This window comes from Oryza glaberrima, chromosome 12 (genome assembly GCF_000147395.1).
Source record: "Oryza glaberrima chromosome 12, OglaRS2, whole genome shotgun sequence".
In the NCBI taxonomy this organism is placed as follows: domain Eukaryota; kingdom Viridiplantae; phylum Streptophyta; class Magnoliopsida; order Poales; family Poaceae; genus Oryza; species Oryza glaberrima.
Genome location: NC_068337.1, coordinates 2,371,745 through 2,397,768, shown reverse-complemented (window position 1 = coordinate 2,397,768; position 26,024 = coordinate 2,371,745). Strand labels below are relative to the sequence as shown.

At 42.1% G+C, this 26,024-nt stretch overlaps 3 protein-coding genes and 1 long non-coding RNA gene across 5 annotated transcripts; 2 read left to right on the top strand and 2 right to left on the bottom strand.

The window, feature by feature from the left end:
• The first annotated feature begins 2,320 nt into the window (after nt 1-2,320).
• Nucleotides 2,321-4,920, top strand: LOC127757356 (uncharacterized). Its single transcript, XM_052282860.1, has 5 exons — nt 2,321-2,701; nt 2,796-2,924; nt 3,620-3,704; nt 3,788-4,047; nt 4,391-4,920. The coding sequence occupies exons 1-5, from the start codon at nt 2,321-2,323 to the stop codon at nt 4,667-4,669; spliced, it is 1,134 nt and encodes a 377-aa protein (XP_052138820.1). The 3' UTR covers nt 4,670-4,920.
• Nucleotides 4,921-9,151: 4,231 nt separating this feature from the next.
• LOC127756484 (uncharacterized) lies at nt 9,152-13,167 on the top strand. Of its 2 annotated transcripts, none has more exons than XR_008013223.1 (2): nt 9,152-9,578; nt 12,680-13,167. It is a non-coding gene; the product is annotated as an uncharacterized LOC127756484 (long non-coding RNA). The 2 variants fall into 2 exon arrangements; XR_008013224.1 differs by having other exon boundaries at nt 9,152-10,786.
• A 48-nt stretch (nt 13,168-13,215) lies between these two features.
• On the bottom strand, nt 13,216-14,351 carry LOC127756483 (E3 ubiquitin-protein ligase RDUF1-like). Its single transcript, XM_052281821.1, has one exon. It carries the CDS (start codon nt 14,349-14,351, stop codon nt 13,527-13,529), a length of 825 nt encoding a protein of 274 aa, XP_052137781.1. The 3' UTR covers nt 13,216-13,526.
• A 7,580-nt stretch (nt 14,352-21,931) lies between these two features.
• On the bottom strand, nt 21,932-22,869 carry LOC127756596 (phytosulfokines 5). The gene is made up of 2 exons (XM_052281948.1): nt 22,514-22,869; nt 21,932-22,398 (listed from the first exon to the last, which is right to left on the bottom strand). Exons 1-2 carry the CDS (start codon nt 22,691-22,693, stop codon nt 22,270-22,272), a joined length of 309 nt encoding a protein of 102 aa, XP_052137908.1. The 5' UTR covers nt 22,694-22,869; the 3' UTR covers nt 21,932-22,269.
• Nucleotides 22,870-26,024: the final 3,155 nt, after the last annotated feature.

Here is a 26,024-nt window from a genome sequence, read left to right as displayed (position 1 = left end):
GAAATGGCTCTAGCAGGTCTAAATCTGTTAAATGATGAAAGGCAGTCATCTACAATGGCCACGGATATAAGCTATCCTGATATTGCGGAAATGGTGAATTATATTTACAGCCAACAGCCTCAGCTGCTGCATTGCTATGAGCAGAGGAATGGAAAACTGCTTTTCCCAACAGACACATTTCTTGCAATGATAAAGTTTCTGATGAAGTGCTTTAACACACATGATGGCTCAGATTTTCTTCAAGAAGATCTATCTAATTCTACACTAGCAAAAATGTGTGTGCTTTTAGAATATGCCATGTCATATGATGGGTCTAGTGAACTTCATACATTGGCTTTGAAGTCATTGGTTGATATTTCCTCTCGTCAACCAAAGGTTTCTGCTCTATGTTATTTGTTCTATGTTGTCTGTTAAAACAAATTATGCTTTCTTCACATGTTTACACCTTTTCCTTTTATAATTTCAGATGGTATCCTCGTTTTATGTCAATCGATTAGATTGGCCAAGAACTTTACTGCATGCTGATACTCATGAAGAAGCCCCACGTCTGCTTGGTATTGCTTCAACCCTTTTAAGCATTGCTGCATTGTATGTTCTCCCTGAACTCACTTCAATATTTGATCAAAATCCTCCATCAGGGTACGGAAGACAATGTCAAAACACAACTGACATCAATGAGGAGCTTGGCAGCTGCTGCAATGGCAGGACCAACCATAGCCTGGAGCATGAGGTTTGTGGGGGCGGGAACAACAGTGACAATTTGGGTGGGGATGGCTGTGATGAGGAGCTCGTCACTGGCTGCCATCACCGGCATGGCAGGATTGACCACAACCTGGAGTTCTTGATTGACCGGATGATGTCCTGGTCAGTGCGAGACATCTTGAAGGCGCCACCTGTGATAAAGAAGGTGATTTTGCTTGGATCCCTGCTCCTTCCTATTTATGTTACTGAATATTATTTCATCCTCCTTGAATCTTTAGCCTAATTCGATGATTTGAGGTATGTTATACAATAAAATCTTATTAAAATTATGTATTCTACACAGGCTCAGACTACTTTTGTATCGATTGACAATTATTTTGAGTCACTATGTATTGAGGCAGTTGCATTAACAACAGCACAACTGAAAATGCCTCTTCAGCTTCTTGGAACAGCGAATTGGCATGATGTCAAATTAATAAGTGAGGTGCAATTTCCATATTATTTGCTTGACATTGTCCATATTCCTACGGATTGCTACAAGAACAGATGCCATACAATTAGACGAGGTGATTTGATATTGCTTGATCCAACGTCACCATATTCAAAGAAACCAAAAGGGTGTTTCTTTGCAGTAGCAGTAGAAGATGAGGATGAATATTTTCGAAGTGCATTTAAAGTTCAGATCATAAGAAAGAGCAGGCCAGTTGATTTGGTGATTAACTATGCAGCTCTGTTGGACATAAATATTCAAGGACAAGTTGAATTTTGGTCATCAATACATCAGGATATTGACAACAAATGTCAATGCATAATCAACTCTATTCTACAAGCTCCTCTTGTGGTAATTTTCTAGTCATGAGCCTTTCAAAACAATTGTTCTTCAACTTATATTGTTTTTTAACTTCTTCTATTTGTAGGTGTTCGATAAATGTACATCAGAGAAGTCATCTTCCAATTTTGATGTTCCTAATCCTAACTTCAGAGATGATCTTGATGAATATCAATTGAAAGCATTCAAAGGTATTACAACATCGCTCTCATCATGTAGGCACTTTGAACATACTGTTGAGCTCATCAAAGGATCCCCTAGGACAGGAAAGACACGGTTATTATCAGCTCTGTTGCTATCATTGACATCTAAGTTTCAGTGTGTTGTCTATGCTCCCTCTCTATTTGTGATCACTGATCTTCTCCATGAGATACAATATCTTGGTGGAAAACACAATCAATTTGACAACTTCTGCAAGAAGACTATTGTACTTGAGCGGAAATCTGACATAGGACCTGAGTTTGGACATTTAACACTAGAGAGTTACTTAGATGACACAAATATGTGTTTTGTATTTCCTGGGTGGAAATTTTTCATCAATATGGCACTTGATATACTAGATAAATTCGGACCAAAGTATAAGGTTTTTAGAAAAAGAAGAGAGATCTCCTTTTTGGATATGTTCAAAAAGGAGTTTATCTTAGCTTCCAAGCAACTCAAAGAACGCCTTAGGAGTCTAAAGATATGGCTCCCAAAGTTATGTTTGCATAACGAGAGCACAACAGAGATGATAAAGGTCTTGGACGAAATAGAGGATTTGCTAGGAAATCGTAACCTTAGTGAGGCAGCATGAGGAAAGCATTTGAAGTTGAGGCTGTGCAAACGTTTGATACTGGAGATTGTGGTATTGCTGAAGAGTTAAATGATAAGCGAATGAAATGTGCACAACTGCTGAGAAAGTTTAAAGAAGATCTCCAATCAATTGATTTGCCGACCTTCAAGACTAGAGAGGATCTTGAGGAGTTCTGTATGAAGAACTCCAGCATTATATTCTGTTCAACAAACAATTCGTTTCATTTGAGGGAAATTCAGCTCAAGATTGATTGTCTTATAATTGATTCTGCGAATCTTTTCAATGAGTATGAAACCCTTGTCCCATTGTGTCTACCCTCGCTACATTCTATTATTCTTGCTGGAGATGAGGCAAAGAAGCCTACAGTAGGAAACCAGGTAATATCATATGCATATATTTTTGTTTCAACAAAAAATGTGAATAGAATATTAACCATGTTTATAATCTGTGTAACACGTTTGCAATTTGTAGGTCTATCAACAAGATGCATTCGGTGTTTCTCTTTTTCAGAGATTACTGGACCTTGGATTCAATCAACATCTGTTGCTTGATCAATATATTACTGGGCAGCATGGAAGAAGAGTGTCTAGCAAATCAAAAGTGAGCAGCCTTGCATACATCTATGCTAATAGACAAGTAGAGCTTCCTATTGTGCTTTTGTGCCATGAGTAGTCAAATGCTCAAAATTACAGTATTTCTACTAGGGATTCTAAAGGGGAAAACTAGCTGCAAGTGAAAGCAAGATCAGGCACTTGGGTTTGCTAGTGTGCCAGGCAGTGATTAATTTCTCAGTTCTAGTCCCATATATGTTCTAATCCAAAGTAGGGTCCATGAAATTGGAAGGGTCAGTTGTGGTCAAGTTATTTTGTAGTTCTCCTGGTTGAAAATTTACTAGGCACCTACGTTTTGATTTGGTTATCTACCCAAATCCTGGTCTCAGCTTGTTCTCAAAGTTGATATCATGCCCTCTAAACATTAGTCAGGGTGGTGTGAGCCCTCACAAGCAACCCTATGGCACTCTCTAGCACATCATTAAGCAATTAATTAAGGATGTATTTGTAGTTACAGTAAAGTTTTTCCCTGGATATATTTGATTAACCCCTTGGCTCTTTCTGAATGAAAAATCTATTGGGTTGCTTGTAGTACATAAATGGAATTGGTTGATTCATACTTGTCCAAGCAACCGTTTCAATTTTGACCAATTTTCTCCTCTAGTACCATCTAAATTGGTTGCAGATTGATACCTAAACTCTTACGTTCAAGGAGATAATTCAAAGTTGGAAAATATTTTGCAGGTACTAAAACCAGAGTTTACTTGGATAGAAAGACCTCACAACAGAAAGTACATTTTAGCACCTATTCGTGATCAGGGACCAAAAGGTATTTGCGAAGTGCCTGTCATTTCCTTAAAAATTGTGGCACTGACTGCAATTTCATTAATTCAGTTTTCTCCCATTTAACAGCAGTAACATGTGTACTACATTCTTCCATGGCAACGACGGAAAGCTTGTACAAATTGATTTGTGCCTCACATGACCCGCCTACAGATTTTAATGTTATTCTTGACATGCAAGACATGCTCCTTCAGTACAAGGAGGAAACTGGATATACATATGGAGACGAATTGAGAGGGGAAAGGGGACAGATACGGCTTGAAAAAGCTCTACAAACTCTGAAAAAGCGTGGTGTCAGAGGCATTGATGGATGTGATAATAATAAGAAGGTAAGATTGTTCCTTTTATTAAAAAATAATGGCTTTCAGTTGTCTAATGCTGTGCTGCTCTCAAGTAATGGCTTTCATAAGAAAGTAAGGTTGTTTCTTCATTGTCTAATGTTGTGCTGCTCTCAAGTGAACATGAGCTTTTGCAGAGCTTAAAATTTTTCTAATGCTCCCAAGAGAATCTTTTAGGATCGAAGAGCAGTTCTTACTACCTTTTTATGGTCTTATAGACAATGAATGCTTATCATGTGTTTTAACTTTTAAGTTTTAACATGATACAGCTGAGATAGAAAGTATTCGAATCTTGTGAAAAAATTGTTAATCTAACTTATCCTGGCATCTATAGATGGAGCAGATAAGGATATCATCGTTCAGGCGCATAGACATTGAGGCAGAGGGCTTTGAACAAATATTTGAGCGTTTGCTTCAAGGAAGAATGCTTGTGGGTTCTTTCAAAGTTTCTTGTAATTATTTCGAGCTCGCTGAAGGAGAGGTGTACCCCCACTTCTTGGGAAGCTTTTTGGGTTCCCCCACTTCCGCTGCGGTTATGGTAGGGTCGGTCTGCAATCGATCGTGTCCGTGTGGGAAGTTACTGTGTGAAAACTTGTACAGCATAGACATGTAGGCATTCACTTGAGATTTTAACTTTACTTGTACTCCGGCATTCACTGGTACAGCGTAGTAGTAATTGAGTATACTAGATTACCAGCTAGGTGTTGGTGCCAGACGTGCACAGGGGCACAGGGCTGTCTTTCTTTCTTTCCTTCCTTCTTTTGGAAGCGAGAGGTGAAATTTTGTCTCAATCACTGTAAAATGTCAGTTTTGTACCACAGCATGACAGTTCACTATATGCACTGAGCCACTGTTGTACCTGTTTCTACTCTGTGTTACTCCTACGTTTCTATACATCCGCTTGTTGTGAAATAAGACAATGACGGTCAGCAATCAACACTCAGTTAATTGGCCTTGGATCCAGAAGTTGGCACACGATAGATGTAACTTTGAGACGCAAAGTGTGTGCTTAGAGGTCCTGACTCCTGAGAAACAAGTACATTGGAGAGAGGTTTTTTCTCCTGAGTACCGTCCAGGGTGCATCCCAATTCTTTTTTTCCCATAGTGTCCAGGGTGCATCCCAATCGGGGAAAATTAAGGGGTGCAGAAAGGGCGGACGATGGGGCGCGTCTGTACAGTGCTTGGGTGTATTTTTGCGAAAAAGCCCTCTGGTTTTCTGTAATTACGTATAGGTCCCTCACGGACATATTTAGTTCTGAAAAAAGCTTGCTTATAAAATTAAAAGGTGGGTAAGTGTGTTTTGTAAAAGGAAACTAAATAATGGGGGAAGTACTCTCTTATGGGAAGATGTATGGGCTGGTCAGACTTCTCTGAAAACAAGCTTTCCTAGTTTGTCTACCATCAGTAACCAACAAGGTAAGTTCGTGAAAGATATGGTGATAGAGAGGGAGTGGGAACTAAATTTTAGGAGAAACTTGGATGATAGAAGCAGGGAGCTGGTGCAGAGGTTCATAGGGATGAATAGGAGTCTTGAACTAAACAACCATAAGGATGAAAATTCATGAAATGATCTGGCAAAAAAGGGGAAAAGGGGGTGTACACAACCAAATCCATATACTCACTCCGTTTTTAATAGATGATAACATTGGTTTTTTGTATGATGTTTGACCCTTTGTATTATTCAAAAAATATAATATAAATGTTATTCATTTTGTTGTAAACAAACTTTAAATATGAGTTATCCTTTCTCATATTAGAACTAATTTTTAATAAGACAAATGATCAAATGCTATTTTCTAAAAGTCAACAACATCATTTATTAAAAACAGAAAGTACAAAATGTTAACTTTTGGGGGAGTAGTAGATAGAAAAACAATGATTATGTGGAAAAGTAAAACCCCTTCGAAAATAAAACATTTTATGTATTGCCTTGTTGCAATATTCTCTTGGGCGGTTTCTAGGGATGTTTGTGGCTGGGAAACAATAGCTCTTAGTGGTTTGTGTCACACCCCTCCGTGGCACCACCTAACAGTGACACTAGAGAGGGTGCGCTATAGATGGCCCAAAGGCCCGAGGCCCGATGGCCCGGCCCACGGCACGACGTTTTGGCCTGGCCCAAGCACGGCACGGCCCGTTAGGGGTCAGGCCCGTGCCGACTCGGCCCGACCACCGGGCCGTGCCTGGGCCTCTCCACCGGCCCAGCACGGCACGATGGGCCGCAGGCCAGGCCCGACACATAAACAATAGGGAGTAAAAATAAACATATTATTTGCCACGGTTGAAAGAATAGGGACGCAAAATAGATTTATTTTAGCTATATATATGTCAGTCCAAAGAGGAGGGACGGAAAACAGACCTATTTTCACTATATATATATGTCACAGCCTAAAGAGGAGGGATGAAAAATAGACTTATTTTCGCTATATATATATATGTCACAGCCCAAAGAGAGGGGACGGAAAATAGACTTATTTAAAAAAAGGCACGATGGACCACCCACGCCTTTGGGCCGGCCCGGCACGGCCCGACGGCTAGTGGGCCGCGCTTGGGCGGGAGGCGCAGCCCATGGGCCAGTATGGCCCGGCACGAAGCGTGGCACGGCCCGATGGCTGGTGGGCCGTGCCTAGGCCGGGCCGTGCTGGGCGGGCCTTTTGGCCATCTATAGGGTGCGCTGAAGGAAATCAACGTGAACCGACTCCTGCAAAACTGCTTTGCTGATACCAGTCATAGGAAAATTTGCTAGTATTTGCGGTCAACGGAAATGAATCATAGCAACTAATAAAGGCCCTGTTTAGATCCTTCAAAATGGCAAAAGTTTTGCCATTTTGAATCTAAACACTAGTAGCAAAAGTTGACAATTTGTCATTTGGTATTTGCTAGTTCATAGTAGCAAATTGTGCCAAAAAGTGCTTTGAGATCACTCCCTCTCTCTTTCTCTCTCTCACTTTAGTGCTAGAATGGCAAAATTTTAACATGCATCTAAACACCAACTAGTACTTTTGCAATGCCAAAACTTTTGCCACCAAAACTTTTGCCATTTGCCATTTGTCATTCCAAATGGATCTAAACAGGCCCAAAATCTAGATTGATTCTCTGAGAATTTTCCTATGATGGGACCATATATTGTCTCTTTTACAATTATCATAGCCACGTGGGCTTCATTGTTTTCGCTGATTGTAGTTACTTGTAAGCGTCATGTCGGATGAAAACTAGGTCAACACGCCACTTAGAATGGAGCCACCGAGAAACTTAATTTACACTAGTTTTAGGATTTTTTTTAAGTACCTCAAAACAAATGTGAGATGTCCATTTTATTCGATCTAATGGATTAGATTCAATCCTACTACACCTGGTAGTAGATGTAGTATAATTCGTGGAGGGGTAATGTTGGAAATGTAGTAGATGGTATTGTGATGAATTTGCAATTGGCAATTGGTATTCGTGGAGGGGTAAGATCGTAATCTGGTCCACAGGTCAATATGCCCGATCGGTTCACAACTGCAGCGCTAGGGTTATAGGACGCGGGGATGGTGACGAGTCGTTCTGTCGAGAAATGAGATGCGAGAGCTAGTCGAGAGGGAGAAGGGAGGCGAGGCGAGGCGAGGTGCTGCAGACCTGCAGTGTTGCTGGTCGCGAGTGCGCGACGGAGGCCGCCGCACTTGACGCGTATGGCAGTGCCGTCAATTTGATACTGATGATGAGATCCTGTCAAAGGACTCTGCTAGCTAGTACACCTGTTTGAACCGTAGCGTCAGCCGTCAGGTTTAGCATGCAACACCTGATTGAAGGGGATGATCCATATCAGCATCTAAGACAAGGCCGGAAGGTGATCAAACCGATCGATGAAGGGTTTCAAGACCGTCGTAGCCATGCTGATGTTGGTCAGTTGTTGTTTTTGTCGGTCAAATTGCAGATTGAAATAGCTGATTAAGAAGACAGACAAGACAGTACTAACGTACAGTTTTAGCTCATATCTGATTGTAGTTAGTTATTTTTGTGATCAGTCAAATATAATTGTAGATTCGGATAACTGATTAGAATGACGCTAATAGAGCGAGAGTGGGCTTGCAACCGGCCGCGAGTCGTTGAGCTTTCTTTTATAACCTTATTTCAGTACTAGTTCAGTCTCAAACTCAGTACTTGGTCCGTCAACTCGATCGAGCAAGAGCAGATTACCTGCCCTCCCATAAGCGCATTTTTATATATTCAAGTAGCTGCATGCAGATAAACGATAGCTTCGGCATTAGCAGCAGGCAAATGCGAAAATGATTAAATTAGTAGCACATCGTTAGCTAAATATCAGTGATTCATTCAGTAATTATAGTTTTGCAGTATAGCAATTGAGTGATTCAAGAACACATTTCAACAAAGCGACCTTCAATTCCCTGGAGCAGGTATACCATCATATACTCCATATCCCTCGCGAAAGGCGAAGGCAGACGTCGTGGAGGGGCGGCGGCCGTCGTGCGCAACGAACGGGAACGAGCGAATCACTAGCCCTTCTGCCTTCGTGAGAGCACCTGAATTAACGAAAATACCCTTCCACGGTGTTAAAGTAAATTTCTAAACTACCCATCAGGGTACTGTAACACGGTTTGAGAGACGCTCTATAGCCGATTTCACGGTTTGAGAGACGCTAATGAAACTGACCTATAGTTAATGGACCTAAAGTGGACTTTTTCTATCTGGGCTTTATTACCTAAAGGGCCCAATAAGGGAGCGACCATTCCATCCTTTTGGAATAAGTTTACTTTAGGTCCCTCTATTTGACGCCCAGTCTGACTTTCGTCCTTGAACCGCAAAACCGGGTACAACTCGTCCCCCAACTTATGAAAACCAGACAAACGAGATCCCTCGGTGGTTTTGACAGCGGTTTTGGCTGACGTGGCGCCTACGTGGCTAATTTGACTCGGTCTTCATCTGATGTGGCACTGACGTGGTGCTTATGTGTCAATTTATTCCCGAAAAATAATAAAACACATGGGACCCACATGTCAGTTTCACACATAAAATAATAAAAAAAAATGGTGGGACCCACTTGGGCCCCACCTGTCATCCTCACTCCTTTCTCTCCTCTCTCCCCATCTCCTTCTCATCATCTCTATCCCCTTTCCTCTCTCTTCTCTCTCCAGCGGCACAACCACGACTCCGCCGCCGCCGCCGCCGCTACCAACTCCGCCTCCACCACCACCCTCGCCACCTCCGCCGCCGCCGCCGCCGCCTGCGCCTCCACCATCGCCTCGTAGCTCTCCTCTTGCTTCTCAGTGGTCGTATCCGCCGTGGGAGGCCGTGGCGGGCGGCAGCAGGAGGCCATCTCCACCGCGGCCACCTTGACGCCGAGGAGCCCTGCGATACTCGATGGGAGATGGAGTTGACATCGATTCTTGTTGCCGGTGGCCGCGCCGTGGTCGGCGAGGCAGCTATGACGGGTTGTCGGGTTCTACGGCGGTCGGCGACGTGGTTAAGGCGGCTTTTGCTGCTATCGGCGGTGCACAAATGGCGGCTCCTGCAGCCGTGATTAGGTGCGGATGAGCTTCATGTGATTTTTGCATTTTGTGTCGTTTGTTGATTTGAGCATTTTAGGTCTTTTTTCTTTTTCTTTTTTTTTCTTTTTCTTTCTTTTTTTTTGCAGTTGATGGAGCATGTAGCTTGTGGTGGTGCTAGATAGGTTTAAGTTTATTTTTTGTATTTGTCTGAAATGGATCGGAGTCTGCAACCTCTCACCGTCGGCCAAGAGCGTAGCTTGTGCCTTTTCTGGGAGGACGGGGAGGCGGCGGATGGCTTGTTATCGAGCTTGAGCTTGGCAAGAAGAGCCTTGTTCTCCTGGTCAAGTAGGTGTGCCTTCTTTCGCAGTGGCTCAATCTCGGCGTAGAAGGGGAATGAGGCGTGACCGGAGGAGATGCTCCTGCCGATGCCGCCGCCGCCCTTCTCCACAACACTGGCAGTCGCCGCCGTTTGCGCTCTATGGCCCCGTGCACCGCGGACTTGACCTAGCCCGCCGTCGCCACTGCACCGCCCCACTCCGCCGGCCAGCCGCTCCGTCCCGCCCGTCGCCCGTTCCTGCCGACCGGAGAGAGAGAATGGATAGAGAGAAGAGGGGACAGAGAGGATAGAGAGAAGAGGGAGGAGTGAGGATGACAGGTGGGGCCCACATGGGTCCCATCTTCTTTTTTATTATTTTGTGCGTCAAACTGACATGCGGGTCCCATGTGTTTTATTATTTTTGGGGAATGAATTGCCACATAAGCGCCACGTCAGTGCCACGTCAGATGAAGACCGAGTCAAATTAGCCACATAAGTGCCACGTCAGCTAAAACCGCTATCAAAACCGTCGAGGGACCTAGTTTGCCTGGTTTTCGTAAGTTGGGGGACGAGTCGTACCCGGTTTTGCGGTTCAGGGATGAAAATCAGACTGGGCGTCAAATAGAGAGACCTAACGTGAACTTATTCCCATCCTTTTCTCTTGTGCATTTCTCTGGGCCCTTGCTAGGCCTCGCGCGGCACATATGCCCCACGTCCTCTGCGAGTCTGCGACCGACGGACTACAGTGGCGGCGCTACCATTCCGCCCTAATCCCTTATTACTTCTACCTCCTCTCCGGCCGCCATCTAACGGATTTCTCTTCTCAAGTTATCCGTCTCAGATAGTTTCTTGAGCCGCCTTAGTTTAATTTACCGGTCTCGTATCGCCAGATTAATTGGATCGGGGAATTGAAGTTGCCCACCCTAAGGTAATGAGGAAAACCCATTGTTATGATTTCGTTGTTCATCAAATTTTGCTGTACGTGGTAGCAAAATCCCCGCGCACATATGTTTGGATTGGCCCACTACTAGTCAAAAGCATCTAGTTTTTGTTTTCTATAAAGAGTACTACTTGTGTTTTATCGGTAATGAACTGAAACTTTTCTTCGGTCTTCTGCTAAATTGCTCAATTCAACTTGCCAATTGCAATTTTGAGGAACTACCTCTAAGTACTGATAACTGTGAGGTTTTTTACTTGCAGTTCAATGCTCATGGCCTTTCCTGTTTTCTCCACTATGCCATAATATTTATAGATAAATACTCTCTCCGTTTTTTAATATATGATGCATGATACCATTGACTTTTACAATCTTTGATCATTTCTCTTATTCAAAAATTTTGTGCAAATCTTAAGAATTAAGTACTGTTTTAAGTTCCTTTTGTGATAAATCAAACCATAGCAAAAGAAAAGATATTTACTTAATTTTTTTTAATGAAATGAATGATCAAATATAATGTAAAAAAATAAACGGCGTCATATATTAAAAAACGGAGGTAGTAGCTGCTAGCATATTTCCTTTTGTGTAAAGTAATAATTGGGAGCCATTAACTTGTTATTTTTGCTATACTTGTGGTGGTGATCATAAAAGTGACTAGTGTTTTAACTGCTATTTACATTGGTAAACAACTGAAATGCACATAGTAGGAAAGGCTATGTATCTTTATCCCATCAACATTTGAACAGGTTCTAAAGTATTCTCTCTTGCGAAAGCATTTTACCTGCATGCCAACAGTTTTCTTTAATCGCCAGTAATGCCTTCCTGAAATATCTATTAGGTCATGTAAGATACTTTGATCATTTCCATGTAACAGTTTACAAATATATTCTAAAGAAGGGAAGGGAGGAGCAGAAGGACTAGGTGCACAACAGTTTTTTTATTAGCTTTTCTCCCTTCTGGCATGTATGAGTTATAGGAGATTGAAATATTTTTAACTAAGAGAAATTCTTTTCTAACATTGTGGCACAAATAATGAAAGCGAGAGAGTATTCTGTGCTGGTGTTACAGGAGTATGTAAGTAATTTTGGTAAAAACACCAAGGTGGAATGATATAATGATTGTTGGAATTGGGACATAGCAATACATCACCTAAAAGTATACAGAAATTTGTCTAGTATAGTATCATCATAAATGTCATGTTGTTGCATAGTTTGGCCAATGGTGGCGGTATATTAATTAGAGGAGGCATGCATCTCAAATTCAAATGGCCAACTGGGAAATCATTATATACGTCGAAGTAAATATTATTGTGTTACATGGAAACATGTTTCGGTGTTACATATGATTGTACAAAGTAGTAGTATCATCTAGGAATGATGAATTTTGATTTCTTTACCTATATATGGATTTTTTTTATTTCAGTTTTAGGTCAATCCATAGAAACTAACCTTTTTTTTAATTTAAAGAGGGAATTACTTTATTGATTATGGAATGCATTATGCACTTATCTTAACAAGTGTGCATTTAACCTATGGTTTGTGGTGTAAACTCATGAATTCTCTGCCTTAAGCATTGTTAATCCGCAAGAACAAGTTTTTTGATGTAGCAATTCTATAGGCATACATGATTTAATGATTATAAGATAAAAGTTTTTCAGTAACACTTTCGTTCCCGCAATCAATCATATGAAGTGTTTAATGAACTCAGTATCCTAAATACTCCCTGCAGATTGTTCTGGACTTGAAATTAGTAATTCTTTCTCTCTTAACCATCCCATCATTTTAATTCTACGAAGTTAATTAATCTGATGTGTTTCATTTGATATCTCCTAGTGTCTGCAAACATTAGAAGCATCTGATCGATTTCCTTTTCATTCTACAATAGGTGAAACAATAGCATCTCTCATACTGGATTCAGGATGCCTTTCATCACGGCTCGCTCTTTTGAAGATACACCTGAGGAAGAGGAATCAGATGCAGAATTTCTCCGTCGATTAGGTGAATTTGGATATCTCTTTTCCATCATCAGTTACAACTATGCTAGAAGGAGTCGTGTAGTCGAAAGGAGCAGCTTTGGAATAGCTACCATTCAAGAGCTAATAGCTGCGGTTGTAGGTCTTGGTTCGTTTGGATGTTACACTATCCTCTTGTTCCATGACTTGACAATCGGCGCCGAGCCAACCACAGACACACCTGCGAGAAGGCAGATAAGATTTCCCCAAACACGAAGACAAAGGAATTGATTGAGATCATCAAATTACTCTTCAATTTATTTTAGGGATATTAGCATATTACCCGTGTGTGTTGTATAGGAGTAATAATTAGAAAAATATCACGTTATAATAATCATTTTCTTAATATGTTTGTTTCTTACATGTAGGCTATATATTTAGCCCCATGCTCCTTACCAAAAGAAATGGTTGGTGGTGGGATGGTTGAATAGTAAACTCTGTGTTCTCACATTGTTCTTTTTTTTCTTTTCAAAAAGTATATAGTTGGAGGTAAGACCTGATGGCAGATTTATCACTCATCACCAACACTACTATCTTTTTAACGAGTATAGATATATTTACAAGAACCTCATCAACTATGGATTGAAATGCTCTTCAATATGTACAAGGGGGCAAAGACAAGCCTGGGATAGCTAGGGCTTGTCTCCTAAATTTCTATTTGATTCCCTGAGAATTTAGTGAAAAATCTAACAATACAAGATAATGCCCTCAACTATGTACTTATGTAGCTCCGCCCTCGTCCTGCTCCTCCACGGGCAGCGCATGGCGGCAGAGCGGGCACACGTTACTGCACCCTAGCCACTCCGTGATGCAATGGTGGTGGAAGCTATGGTTCCCGGCGCACGGTATCGCGCAAACCTCGTCGCCGGCGACGAACTCCTCCATGCAGATGACGCATCCTGCAGCGCTATCCTTCGCCTCGTCGTCGTCGTCGTCGTCGCCGCCGTGGTGATCAAACTGATGAAACACCTGTTTCTCCAGGCCGGCCACGGCGGCGGCGGACGCTGGGACACCCCGGAAGCCGCCGCCGTCGTCGAGGTCGAGCGGCATGTTTGCGCCGCCATCTTCGAGGTCGAGGTCGAGGTCGAGCGGCATGTTTGCATTCTGGAGTATCTGCAAGGCTCTCTCGCCGCTGATGATGCCGTTCAGGAGAAGGTAGCACAGAACTTGATCCAATAATGGCGATCCGTCGTCGTCGTCCTCATCATCGATCGACGGCGGCGGCGCCGCCATCATCGCGTCCTCGTCGTTGTTCTGGCCGTGGCCTCCGCCGCCGCCGCCACCGCCGAGGTCGAAGTGTAGCGCCACGGTTAAAATTTGTAGGAGCAAGGCCGTCTCGCCGCTGATGACGCCGTTCAGGAGAAGGTGCGACAGAATCTGCGCGACATCGTCCGGTGAAAAATCGTCGTCCTCATCATCGATCGATGTCGGCGGCGCCGGCGGCATCATCGCGTTCTGGGATGGAAGCAGGAACGTGAACCGGTGTCGCTGCCCGTGGCCGCCGTCGGTGAGCGCCGCCGTGCTGACATCATCGTCGGCCTCCATGGATTGATCGATTTATCGATGCAACAACAACGTACTAACAATCAAAAGTCAAAACAAGCAGCTGCTAGCTGGCAGTTATGATCGATCGATGTTGATGTCGATGTGGGTGCATGTACTGTATATATAAGGAGGGGGGCTTTTATTTCGAAAATCGGAAATACCAATCCGATTCGGATTTGTTTTTGTGCGCTACATGATATAAAATCGGAAATACGAATCCGATTCGGATTTATTTGCGCGCGCGACTTAGTGGTTACGCGCGCGTTTGGAGGAATCTGCCGCATGAGACGAAAATATTTTTTACGTGTTTTTTCTTTCTTTTTTACACATCTGTTTTTTCCGTTAGGCCGCTTTTTTTTTTCTTTTTTTCGCGTTTTGTTTTAGTTATTTTTTTTTTGTTATTACTTTGAACTCATATATGAAAACTTTTAACTCAAATTTAAGACTTTCAACACAGATTTAAAAAATTTCAACTCAAATTTAAAAACTTTCAATTCAAAATTTGAAACTTTCAGTCCAGAATTGAAAACTTTCTACCCAGATTTAAAAACTTTTAACTCAAAATTTGATATTTTTTAGTTAAATTTTAAAAACTTCAAACTTTTCATCTTAAATTTGAAAAACTTTCAAGTCAGATTTGAAAACTTTTAACTCAAAATTTGAAACTTTCAACATAGATTTGAAAACTTTCAAATCAAAATAACCGGATGGAAGCGGGAATGTTAACCGTGGCGCTATGCGTCGCCGCCGTGCTGACATCATCGTCAGTTTCTTGATGGATCGTCGGTTTCTTGATGGATCGCCGGCCCCGATAGATTTCAGACGGACTGTAAGTGGCGCTGTCTCAAAAGCGTCATCGCCGCACGAGAAAATGCATTAATCCCGTGTGGGCGTCTTAATGTGACCGCACGGGATAATCGGCTCCTTAAGAGGGCCGCACGAAAAAATCGATTTTCGCGTCTAGACATATTAAGTGGATTGCACGGAAAAATCGATTTTCAAACTTCCTTTTTTATTTTCACTCCTCCCTATCTCTCACTTTCCTCCTCTATCTCTTTTTCCATCTCTTTCTCTTCTCCTCTCCTCTCCTCTCCACGGGAGGCAGCTGGCTCAGCGGCGCCGCCGACGAGGCGGCGGCCGGGAATGGGCGGGAGGCGACGTGGTGGTTGCGACGAGGCGGCGACCGGGCAGGCGCTGCAGCTAGCGGCTTGGCGGACGGCAGCGGTGAGCAGCCAGGATCTGGCGACGGTGGATGTCCCCCACGCGGATCTGTGCGGATCCGGTGACGGTGGCGGCTGGCGCAACAGTAGCGGCGGCTGGCAGGTTCGACGGTGGCAGCCGAGAGCGGCTGGCTCGAGAGTGGTGGTGGCGGGCAGGTGCTGCGGCGGCGGCGCGACGACGACGGACGAGCTCGACGATGAGTTGTGGTGGCTAAGAGCAGCAGGCTCGGGAGCAGTGGTGGCGCAGCGACGATAGGCGATTCTAGGGTTAGGGTTAGGGGCTTTTTTTATTTTTTCAATTTTATTTTTTCGGTTTTTTTATACGTGCGGACGGTATAACTTGACCGCACAGGATAATCAGTTATCCCATGCGGTTAGATTTCCCGCACACAAAAATATTGATTTTTGCAGATCCCGTGCATATAGGCGCTACCTCAACATGGAAAAATGGATTTTGACCGTACCAAAAAAATGAATTCTGGTCTGATCCAATTGCGATATCCGATTCAGGTTCGATAATTTGAGAGAGAGAGCGCAGACTTGTTTTTAGGGCAGCCCACATATGGGCCGGTTTCATGTTGGGCCCAGTAAAAAGCACGAAAAATATACGGGCCGGTTTTTTTGTTGGGCCTAGTCAAAAGCCCGAAACCCCTCCTGAGGCTGCCTACATCATCGGAAGACGCTCGGTCGCTGCAGTTAGGGAAATGGAAACGGTGATGAAAATGAGTATCCATTTTCAATTCTAGCTATAAAAAAATTGAATTTTTTTAATTGCATTACAAATATCACTGAACAATTATACGTTGGGGTTAATTCCCGACTAAGAATCGTTTCCAGAGATGTGATCGACCATTTCCGCAGTTGCTGTGTTCGTTGCAGACATACAGAGGAGTGCTACATCTGTTCCAAAATAAGTTTATTTTCCATTTATCCCACACATAGCAATACAAATTCAAAAATATTAGAATATCCTTATTTTTTTCAAATCTGAATGTAACTATTTCTCACTTTATCTACTCCCGATACAATTATTACGTACTTTTACGTACAAACTCCTATTCAATGATTCTTAAAAATAAATTTAGTTTAGGATAAATGAGAGAAAGTAAAAAATGAACCTAATTATGTGGGATGGAGGAGTAGTCAGTGTCAGCCAAAGTATGCAAAGATTTTCAAAATCGATTAGTTTATCCCAAACTTGCACTACTACATAAAAGCATTATTCCGTGTGGTCAAAATAGATTTTCTCGTGCAGAGTTTTTTACTGTCTAGACCCAGGGGCATGGAAAAATCAATATTTTCGCGTATGTGCGTCCCAACCGCACGGGATAATCATCTTCCCGTGCGGTCGGGTTAAATAGACTGCACAAGATAATCGGTCAAATTATACCACCCGCACGCAACTAGAAAAAAAAAACCCTAACCTAACCCTAGAATCGGCCGCCGCCGCTGCGACTAGTTGCGGCCATCGCTCCCGGCCGTCGCAACTCTTCGTTGCCATTGTCGCGCCGCCATGACCGTCGTCACCGTCGTCGTTGTCGAGCCTGCCACCGTCGTCGCTGTCGAGCCCGCCCGCCTCCCATGAGCTCTCTGGCGACGGATCCGATTCCCCCGAGCTCACCGGCGACGGATCCGCCTCCCCTGAGCCCACCGACGACGGATCCGTCTCCCCGAGGCTGCCATCGTTGTCACGAGCTCACCACCATCGTGCCGTCGTCATCGTCGAGGTCAGCCGTCGTCTTTGTCAAGGGGGCGCGGTCGCGGTTCCATCGCTCGCTGAGCCGCCTCCTGCGTCGTCGCCAAGCTACCGCCGCGCCGCGCTTTCGCCAGCAGCCACCGCGTCGTCTCCCGCGCCATCAGCGGCGGCGCTTGTGGCACCCATGCGCTCGGTGAGGAGAGGAGGGGAAGAGAGGAAAGAGGCAGAGAGAGAGGAGAGGAGAGAGAGAAGGGAGGGGAGGAGAGGAATATAATAAAGAAAAGGAAGAGAGAGGGTGTGAAAAATTTGAAGTGGGTGAGAGGGAAAAGAGGGAGGAATATTTTATTTTTCTGTGCAGTCCACTTAAAAAGCCCGCACGCGAAAATCGATCTTTCTTTATCCCGTGTGGTCGGATTAAGAGGACCACACGGGATAATCGATTATCCCGTGCGGTTCCACTCACGGCCTGGCTAGAAACAAAAGGGCCCGGCGTACAGGGGCGGAGGGGTCTTGAGACCCCCCACTACCGCACCCGGGACAATGGAGGCCCCCCTAAGCCCCCACTAATTCTTTTTTTCCATAGATTTATAGGATGTGGGGAATGGAGGTTCAATTTATATTGATGTAGTTTATTTAGCCCCCCATTGCTATTTTTTTTCTAGATCCGCCCCTTGCCAGCGTACAAGAAAATCTTTTATTTAGTAGTGCTGCAGTAGAGCCCGATATTCTGGCAACCATGCAACATGCATGAGGCCGTATGTGCGTCATCATGCACGCGAGCACCGTCCCATATATGTGCACTCTGCAGCTAGAGTAATGCATGTACAGTGTACATACTCTCTCCGTTTTGAAATGTTTAACACCGTTAACTTTTTAGCACATGTTTAACCGTTTGTCTTATTCAAAAACTTTTGTGAAATATGTAAAATTATATGCCTACATAAAAATATATTTAATAATAAATCAAATAATAGGAAAATAATTAATAATTACTTAAATTTTTTTGAATAATACGAACGGTCTAACATATTTAAAAAAGCCAACACCGTCAAACATTTTGAAACTGAGGGAGTATAATATACTCCCTCCTTCACTAAATGTTTGACACCGTTGACTTTTTTAAACATGTTTGACCGTTCGTTTTATTCAAAAACTTTTGTTATATGTGTAAAACTATATATATACATAAAAGTATATTTAACAATAAATCAAATGATAGAAAAAAAATTAACAATTACTTAAATTTTTTGAATAAGACGAACGGTCAAACACTTTTAAAAAAGTTAACGGCGTCAAACATTTTGGTATGGAGGTAGTAGCTGTGTACAGCGACGGGAGAGATCCATGGTTACGCAACATCTACGATTGCACATACCTCGTGTGGTCAGTTCAAATTGGACTGATTCAACGTGGCCCTCCGCCTTATATTGCTAGATCACCGTAGAGAACAAGGGGAGAGGGGAAGGAAGATGACTGAGACTGAGAGAGAAGAATACATGGGGTTGAAGCGCTTGATCTGTCCTTGGTTCGATCATCACGTCATGCTCACTCAGCTATTAGTTGGAGCATATATACATACATGCTGCTGGTTCGTTTTGTTTCAAAATATAAGAATTTGAAGCTTTAAATTTATATATCATAATGTAAGTATCTTTTTATCTAATTTTTCATCTCAACTCATCTTTTCTCAACCGAAATTTCTACTGAAACTCTCAAAATGCATATACTTGGAGGACAGTAGTACATATTATTGTGATCGATGTGTACTACGTCGACGGTTGTGTATAGTACAGTACTCCTTGTAACGATGACTATACTAGTAGCTGCATGCCACTTGTCTCTTTGGAGTTTGGAACACTACCCGTCATGATGCCTACTGCCACTTGACATGGCTCAATCAGGTTAGTTAGTTATATTCAGTTCTAGAAAAATAAAAGTTACTTATATTCCGTATCGTATTCGGAGTATGTATGGTCACTGGTCAGCATTCCAAGTCAACAGAAAAAGAGGATAAACCGCGTCGACCGAGCTAGTAGAACGGAAAAGAGCAAAGCTAGCTTAATTACGTATAGCTAATTAAGACCGGCAAGCATTATCTGATTGATTAGAATTATTAGCCCTTGACACACAGATCGATCGACCTGTACCAAACAGGCTACCAAATCAAATCACCAGATTAATCTTTTCTTTTTTTCATCAGCAACTAATTAACCTAGGTAGTACAGTAGCTAACACGCGTGTTACCGCGTTTTAATTAGTTCACATCCTACCCTACACAAATATAGCTACCGGCCGACCAACACCAACTACAATGTGCCATATTGGCCTACATGTACTGTTTGTCTTCTTCCCAGCCGGATTTAATTAGCATGCAAGCTGCCGTATTGTAGTTTTGCATGTACTTTGCGGCGGCCGTACATGTGTTCATGGATGTACACACGCCGACCACTATTTGCTAATCCAGCACACAGTATACTAGTATACCTCTGGTATAATAGTTGTTGACCAAAACTTTAACCATTCATTTTATTAAAAAATCATATATATATATATATATATATATATATATATATATATATATATAACTCATGCTTAATATAATTTAAACTATAAACCAAGTCACAACGATTATATACTCCCTCCGTCCCAAAATATAATAATCTAGGATCGGATAGGGCATTTCCTAGTCTGTCCAAATTCGTAGTAGTAGAAAATATCCTATCCGATCCTAGGTTCTTATATTTTGGGACGGAGGGAGTACCTTTTAAATCATATATAAATAGTCAAATATATTTAAAAGTTAATGATGGTATCTAGTATTAAAGAATGGCTGGAATTATGGTCTGTATCCATCAGCCTAGCTTTGTTGAATAAATCCTCCATCTGTCCTATCTACATATCCTAGCTACCCTAAGCTAAGGTAACTAAGCTGACCTAGCTACCTAGCTAGTTTATCTCAATATTCATGATCCATACAAAGTCCGAAATGCAATCAGTATATCCTTCAACCTTGCCCTCCTAGATGCACGAGGGGATGTATATATATATATATATAGATTGATTAATTGATGGATAGATAGATTATGTTGCAGTGCAGGCCAAAAGTGCTCGGCCCCTCCAATTGCGAGTTCAGTGGCCGCCGCTTCCTCTCTGTTTCACACTCATATACTATCATCAGTCATCACTAATTCACTAGTAAGATTTATCGATCTGCCGGGAAAAGAAGCAACTAAAGCGTGCCCGTTTCTTCTATCGATCGCGCATGCATGCGTCTAGGGCGACAACCTGACAAACGCACTACTTATTCATCTCCGTTTCTAAATATAAGTATTTCTATAACTTATTTCGAAGAGATTAATATTATCTTTTCGACAATTTGATTGGCCAAATTTTTTAGTTATTTTGATTTTTCGTGTCTCATTTGCCCAAAATGCTTGAATTTCTCGTTTTATCGTGCATTAGAATCAATGCTCCCGAAATACTTATATTGTGGACAAAATTTGAATGATAGAAACACTAGTGATGGAGGAAAGAGATCACTAGTACAGTGTACTAAAGATGGTATATACTCTATTGTCTATAGTAGAATAGCATCAGCTAGCAAACTGATGATGAAGCTAAGACTGACCTGATCATAGTACTGATCACTTAGTCTTCAGATAATGGAGTTCACACTATTGGCCACTAGATCTGCACAAACCATTGAAAAGGAGGAGATAGATCATAGAAGTGGCTGGGCACTATGCTTAATCTGTTTAGTATATGGTAAGTGGGCATGACATGCACCTCTTCTTAATTAGCTCGATCGAGTAGCTAGCTAAGGTTTACAGTAGTAATTAATTAATTAAGCTTGTAACCGAGCTTGGTGTTTAGTTTAGACAGTAGGAGTATCTATGATCAGTTTGACTACTCAAGGCTCGAGATCTTTCTCAGCTAGCTACCACCACAGATACACATACGATATGACATATCTCTGTCAGAAAATAAAAGCTTAATTACCCTAGCTAATGCATGGTTATGATTAATTTGATTTGATACTTAATTACAGTTTGCAATGGGATAGTAAGAGTACTATATACTTACTGTTGGTATGGTGTGTGAATCATTGGCAGGGCATGTGAGGGAGCATCTTTCGGTGTCTCTCTTTTCATGGTCAGGGTCAGATTTATCAAAGCCGCTGTAGCCTCTGCACGGTGTTGACTTTTTATCATCTCTATGTGGATCATCATGGTATCGAATCTTAGGGAACAGATTTGTTGCAACTTAAAAAAAAATAAAGCCCATAATCTAGCTAGCACTGTAGACAGGGTGACAGATCGAACGCATTGGTTGTGTTGGAGAAATTTAAAGAAAAACAAATACTACAGTACTAGTAGTAGTAGCTGTTCTTCAGTGAGTGAGCTACTAGGAAGGTTGTATGGTCATGGAGTAATATAAAATTTGTTCAGAGGCAGACAAAGGTCACAGGCAGGCAGGAACACAGACATGCGGCAGAAAACAAATGCAAGTTTATATATTTATAATCCATTATACCTTCTCTTTATGAAACATGCATACTGGTAACATTTGTGCTGGTAGTAGTACCAAGCACCAGCTACCAAGGAAGATATAGGGAATATGTTCTGCTTGTTCGAACATTTCACACCATGAGAAGTCCAAGACAATTAAGCAAAAACTTACTACACCATTAGCACTGTTCATACACTCGATCGTCAGATCATAAGCCACAAGTGCTCGATCTTTTCTCTGATGCTACACATACAGATGTATCAGAGATCAACAGAGAGTTCGATAACACTTTGGAGAAAGAAATACAACCATGTACATAACGGGGTTATACAGACGACAGTTTACTTGAGTACACATGCAAAATATTATCCTAGATCGACTAATACACTGATACATGCAGTTGAAAACAGGCTGCAGATAGTAGATTAATTTATGTAGGTTTACTACTGATTAATTCCTCCTTGTATCGACTTGGAGATTATGATTCAAGATTTCAAGGCCTGTTCCTCTTCTGCGTGTAGATGTAGTCGAGGTGGGCGTCGCGAAGCATCCTCCTCTCCACGCACTCCTCGTTCCCCTCCTCGCATAATCCTGCTGCTTCCTCCTCAGCTGCTCCCATCAACTGACCAAGAACAAGACAGACAAAACACACATCAAGCTTAGCAAGCTACCACTAGTTGCTTCTTCGATCAATTCTTGTATAATCAGCTACTGTGTGGTGTTCGATTAATTCTCACCTCGGAAACCTCGTCGCCATTGCCGGTGGCGCCATCCTGAAGCACTAGCTCTGCTGCTGCTGATGCTGGCAGTGGGCGAGCAGCTGAGGCGCAGTGGGAGAAGAAGAAGAGGACGAGGAGGAGAAGCAGGGCAAGAGCAGCAGCCACCGGCGGAGAAGAACGACGACCAATCGGCCTCATATCTATCGCCAATCCTATCTCAAACTTAAACTATGCTGCAAGAGAGGAGAAGACGAAGTGGCTCGAGCTGTATTAGTGTAAGAAGCTGGAAGAAGTGAGGAGCTAGCTAGTAGCTTGGCTAAGCTTTGGGTTTTTGGGTTTGTGTGAGACTGAAGAGTGTAGTGGTGCCATGAGCTGGGTAGTATTTATAATCCGAGGTGTGGCCTTTCGTAAAGCTATAGCAACTCAGATTAACGAGACGTCGTCTGAGGTTAGTTAATTAACAGCAGAACACAGAAAGTGATTAATATTGGTAATTCGAGATGGAAGTAAGCAGGCAGGCGCACACGCATGCACTAGCTAAGGCTGCTAGTCGGCCGCGTGGTTACAAAACACGAGTAGATTGGTTGGTTCACACTTGCGTAGGTGCCAACACAGGCAAACAAACTGTACTGTATCTAGGTAGTTCTAGAATGCTAGCTAGAGAAACTGCCAATTTCGTCTTGGACATATGCCTTCCATGGACTAAAATTAGAAGTTTAAAGAAAAGATTGAAAGTTTATGTGTGTAGAAAAGTTTTGATGTGATAGAAAAGTTAAAAGTTTAAAGAAAAAGTTGGGAACTAAACCAGGCCATAGTAGTAAATACAGATTAGGGTGGTAGCATACTTTTGATTTAAAAGCTTCCTTTGATATGTGACATATAAAGCAATGCTAAAATTTAAATTTAAATTTTGATAATTTTTCAATATAGTTTTTTTTTCAAGCATTGTAATTAGTTTTTAAGTCACAAAGGATATAGTAAAAAAGTTTTATCTATAAATTATTTTTTATCGCTAATATGCCGTTATATCTTATAATCAGCCGTAGACAATGACCTTACTTCATCCAATTTTTATACTACAAGTGTTTTTTTTTGTTTGTTATAAGTTATTTTTTAAAAAATTGTCCCATTTCTAAAAAATCGTAACAACATCAACAATGCCATATTAGTTTAATAAAATTCGTTGTTGGATATAGTTTTATAGTATTCAAGAAAAAACTATACAAATATAACCAATGGCATATTTAGTTGAAATAATTTGATATTATATATGTTGCTATATTTTCTTAATAGATTAAATCAAGTTAAAAAGTTTGACTTAGAAAATAAAAAACATCCTATTATATCAAATTGTAGGACTATTAAACATAGTTAATTCATTGATAATTTTCTATTATGAGACTTTCCGACCCTACCAAAAACCTACTACTGTGTATCTGTGTGCAAGGAAAGAATATTCAGTGATAGAGGGATGCGTTGTCCAACGCAAGAAAAAGGAAAGATAAAACAAAGAACAGAATGGCAAACGGTACGCTTATTGTCAATCCTTACTAATCTTGGATTTGTCTGATCCCTGAAAACAGAACACTCCTCTAGTCCTCTTTCACTAGAAAGTCTAAAAACGTTTCCACAAAGAGCCGTTTCACGGATGTAACATCTGAGCTAGCTTGCTAGCCAGAGGAGGATGCGCTGGATATGGTTGGAATTTTGCAGCAACTAGCATCCTGAAATGGAGGAGAAAATAGCTTTCTTGGGGCCCCTTGTATGCTTACTCCTGGCCTATACCAAACATGATTAAAGATTTGAAGTTCATGCACTGCTTGATGCATTTCTCGACCAGTTTCCAACATTGGTCATCAGATAAAACGATCAGTATTATTCAGAAATGAGCAGAAGCAAGTTACAATTTAGCAGAGGTCCCCGTTGCGTTGAGAAACAGTGCATTGCGATCTGAATTTCACGAAGTTGGCAGCAGATTCAGATCAGAGTATTCAGAGCATGCAGGCATTGCAGCTGTGGTGCTCTGCATCCGCGGAGAGGACATCGAAGCCGAGCATACAAGCTAGTGCGAGAAGTCTCTGGGGCCCACACAGCACCACCAAGTGGGGCCCACACACCCCACATGCAAAGAACAAGCAGGTGACACGTGTATCAGAAGCTGCCAGGTCTCCTATCCTCTGCGTTACAACTGCATGCGTTAGTGGTGGTGCATTGGGAAATCTTGGCCAAGTCCACTACAACTGCATGCTTCTCTGTTGTGCACGAGAGCTTCGTCTTCTGATGCAGTGCAGTGCTGCCTGCCTGATTCCTCCACTCAAATCCCCTGCATCATTGGCGCCACTATCTCGGCTAGCTTACCTCCTTCCTCGTAGTCGTAGGGTCTGTTTGAGGAGCTTTCAAGCTTCTAGCAGCTGCAACTTCTAGAATTTTTAATTGCTATAAGCTCTCCTAAACAGTCTAGCTTTTTGTCCAAATTCTGAGAAACTATAGTTGTAGAATTTGGAAAATAAACTAGAAATCAGAATCAGCTTCTCCAGATTCTCACCAGCTGCTTCTTAAAATTTTAAGCTCCCCTAAACAGGCTCGTAGACTCGTATGTAGTGCTGCTCTTCCTCTTTGCAAATAATTTTGCTCATATGCATGTGTAAAATAGTGTGTGGTTTGCTACTGCTGTTTAGCTGAGACGACGAGGAGAAAAATGGGATGTACTACTAGAGAGTAGTATGTTGCGTGCATGATTGCAACGACGGACGATTGCAGCATGTGAGCTTCTTCGTTCCGCTGGGGTCATATGTGGGCGTCGTTGTCGAGCTCGGTGATATATTTCGGGTTGTTCAGATTGTTGTTATTTCAAACCGTATCGTTTTTTATAAAGGTGTTAAATATGTGTATTCTTTTAGTGTTTTACCAAACTCTAGTAAATACATAAAAAATCGTCCCAAAATTTGATAATATTATTAAATTATTAAAATTCTGATATTGTTAAAATTTAATCAGATTTATTTTGGCGATAAACTGAACGGGCCCGTTCATCTCGATCGTGGGTGGGTACGTGATCGAATGGACTGAATTGGGTGTACGACTAGTCGATGTGCCTGTTCAACCGATCGTACCAGTCAACGGCTCCTGCAGCTAGAGCTATAGTAGCTCGATGTCCCTCTTGTTGCTGTGCGATGCTCTGTAGCTTTCAGCTCGTCACTGCTTCACTGGTGACTAGTCAGCATGCATAGCTAGTCAAACTATTCTATATTTAATTGAAATTATAGAGAAAACATAAATATTTATGATATATCAAATAAACACCATTACATACATTATCAAATATTTTTCATAGTTTACTTTTCAGATGTGGTAGACATTAATTATCTCGTTTTCTATGAATATATAGTACGTAAAACTTAGGAGATACGATGGTGTTTTACTTGCGACAAACTCAGAATCACCTAAGCCATTCACAGTGGAGTGATATGGCGCGTGGTTCTGGGTGTTCACTCAGAGATTCTCCTCCGGCCGATTGGACTACGCCCTC

Bases quoted from the DNA above. Each gene is read 5' to 3' on its own strand.
- LOC127756483 (XM_052281821.1), bottom strand. From the start codon at position 14,351: ATGGAGGCCGACGATGATGTCAGCACGGCGGCGCTCACCGACGGCGGC.
- LOC127757356 (XM_052282860.1), top strand. From the start codon at position 2,321: ATGAGGAAAGCATTTGAAGTTGAGGCTGTGCAAACGTTTGATACTGGA. The intron at 2,702-2,795 runs GTAATATCATAT...TGCAATTTGTAG, and splicing joins AGCCTACAGTAGGAAACCAG to GTCTATCAACAAGATGCATT. The intron at 4,048-4,390 runs GTAAGATTGTTC...TGGCATCTATAG, and splicing joins GATGTGATAATAATAAGAAG to ATGGAGCAGATAAGGATATC.
- LOC127756596 (XM_052281948.1), bottom strand. From the start codon at position 22,693: ATGAGGCCGATTGGTCGTCGTTCTTCTCCGCCGGTGGCTGCTGCTCTT. The intron at 22,399-22,513 runs GTGAGAATTAAT...GTTCTTGGTCAG, and splicing joins ATGGCGACGAGGTTTCCGAG to TTGATGGGAGCAGCTGAGGA.